Source organism: Numida meleagris, unplaced genomic scaffold (assembly GCF_002078875.1).
Source record: "Numida meleagris isolate 19003 breed g44 Domestic line unplaced genomic scaffold, NumMel1.0 unplaced_Scaffold392, whole genome shotgun sequence".
Lineage (NCBI taxonomy): Eukaryota > Metazoa > Chordata > Aves > Galliformes > Numididae > Numida > Numida meleagris.
In genome coordinates this window covers 23,511-25,340 of record NW_018364614.1, presented here as the reverse complement: position 1 = coordinate 25,340, position 1,830 = coordinate 23,511, and the positions used below count along the sequence as shown (strand labels likewise).

Genomic DNA, 1,830 nt, shown 5'->3' with positions numbered 1-1,830 from the left:
GGGGACACGGTGCCAGGTCCCTGCCCTCCTTGGGGACACGGTGCCACGTCCCTGCCCTGCTTGGGGACACGGTGCCATGTCCTTGCCCTCCATGGGGACACGGGGACACGGTGCCAGGTCCCTGCCCTCCTTGGGGACACGGTGCCAGGTCCCTGCGCTCCTTGGGGACACAGTGCCAGGTCCCTGCCCTCCTTGGGGACACAGTGCCAGGTCCCTGCCCTCCTTGGGGACACGGGGACATGGTGCCAGGTCCCTGTCCCCCTTGGGGACAATGGGGACACGATGCCTCCTCCATTCCCTCCTTGGGGACACAGTGCCATGTCCTTGCCCTCCTTGGGGACATGGGGACATGGTGCCACCTCCATTCCTTCCTTGGGGACACGGTGCCACCTCCATTCCCTCCATGGAGACACGGGGACACGGTGCCACATCCCTGCCCTCCTTGGGGACACGGTGCCACGTCCCTGCCCTTCTTGGGGACACGGTGCCATGTCCTTGCCCTCCATGGGGACATGGGGACACAGTGCCACGTCCCTGCCCTCCTTGGGGACACGTGTCCTTGGTGTCCCGCAGGACGCCAAGCCGCTGGAGGTGTACAGCGTGGACTTCATGGTGGACAGCACCCAGCTGGGCTTCCTGGGTACGTCACCGCGTCACCGTGTCACCGCGTCCTCGTGTCACCGTGTCCTCGTGTCACCAGGTGGCGGTGTCACCGCGGTGTCACCAGCGCCGCCCTCTGTCCTCCCACAGTGTCCGACCGCGACCGCAACCTCCTGGTGTACATGTACCTGCCCGAGGGTGAGTGCGCGTCACCGTCACTGTCACCGTCACCGCGGAGGGGTGACACCGTGGGGGGGTGACATTGTGGGGGGATGACGTTGTGGAGGTGACAATGGGGAGAGGTGACATTGTGGGGGGGTGACATTGTGGGGTGACAATCTAGAGAGGTGATACCGTGGGGGGGGTGACGTTGTGGAGGTGACAATGTGGAGAGGTGACATTGTGGGCGGTGACGTTGTGGAGGTGACAGTGTGGAGAGGTGGCACTGTGGGGGGTGACGTTGTGGATGTGACATTGTGGAGAGGTGACACCGTGGGGGGGTGACATTGGGGGGGGTGACGTTGTGGAGGTGACAATGGGGAGAGGTGACATTGTGGGGGGTGACATTGTGGATGTGACCTTGTGGAGAGAGGTGACACCGTGGGGGGTGACATTGTGGGGGGTGACGTTGTGGAGGTGACAATGTGGAGAGGTGACACCGTGGGGGGGTGACGTTGTGGGGGGTGACATTGTGGAGGTGACAATGTGGGGAGGTGACACCGTGGTGGGTGACATTGTGGATGTGACATTGTGGAGAGGTGACACCATGGGGGGGTGACATTGTGGAGGTGACAGTGTGGAGAGGTGACATTGTGGGGGGTGACATTGTGGATGTGACATTGTGGAGAGGTGACACCGTGGGGGGGTGACATTGGGGGGGGTGACGTTGTGGAGGTGACAATGTGGGGAGGTGACACCGTGGAGAGGTGACATTGTGGATGTGACAATGTGGAGAGGTGACAATGGAGAGAGGTGACATTGTGGGGGGTGACGTTGTGGGGTGACATTGTGGAGGTGACAATGGAGAGAGGTGACACCGTGGTGGGTGACATTGTGGAGGTGGCAGGTGACACCGTGGGGGGTGACATTGTGGAGGTGACAATGTGGAGAGGTGTCACCGTGGGGGGATTACGTTGTGGGGGGTGACATTGTGGAGGTGACAATGGAGAGAGGTGACACCGTGGTGGGTGACATTGTGGAGGTGGCAGAGAGGTGACACCGTGGGGGGTG

The 1,830-nt window shown here is 62.1% G+C and overlaps 1 protein-coding gene across 1 annotated transcript in view; it reads left to right on the top strand.

Moving 5' to 3' along the window:
- Positions 1 to 1,824, top strand: part of LOC110391510 (cleavage and polyadenylation specificity factor subunit 1-like) — a 21,926-nt gene extending 20,102 nt beyond the window's left edge. The window contains exons 2-3 of the mRNA XM_021383405.1: positions 574 to 640; positions 751 to 1,824. Coding sequence (XP_021239080.1) covers positions 574 to 640; positions 751 to 860 — 177 coding nt within the window. The 3' untranslated portion in view covers positions 861 to 1,824. The remainder of the gene's footprint in view (positions 1 to 573; positions 641 to 750) is intronic.
- Positions 1,825 to 1,830: the final 6 nt, after the last annotated feature.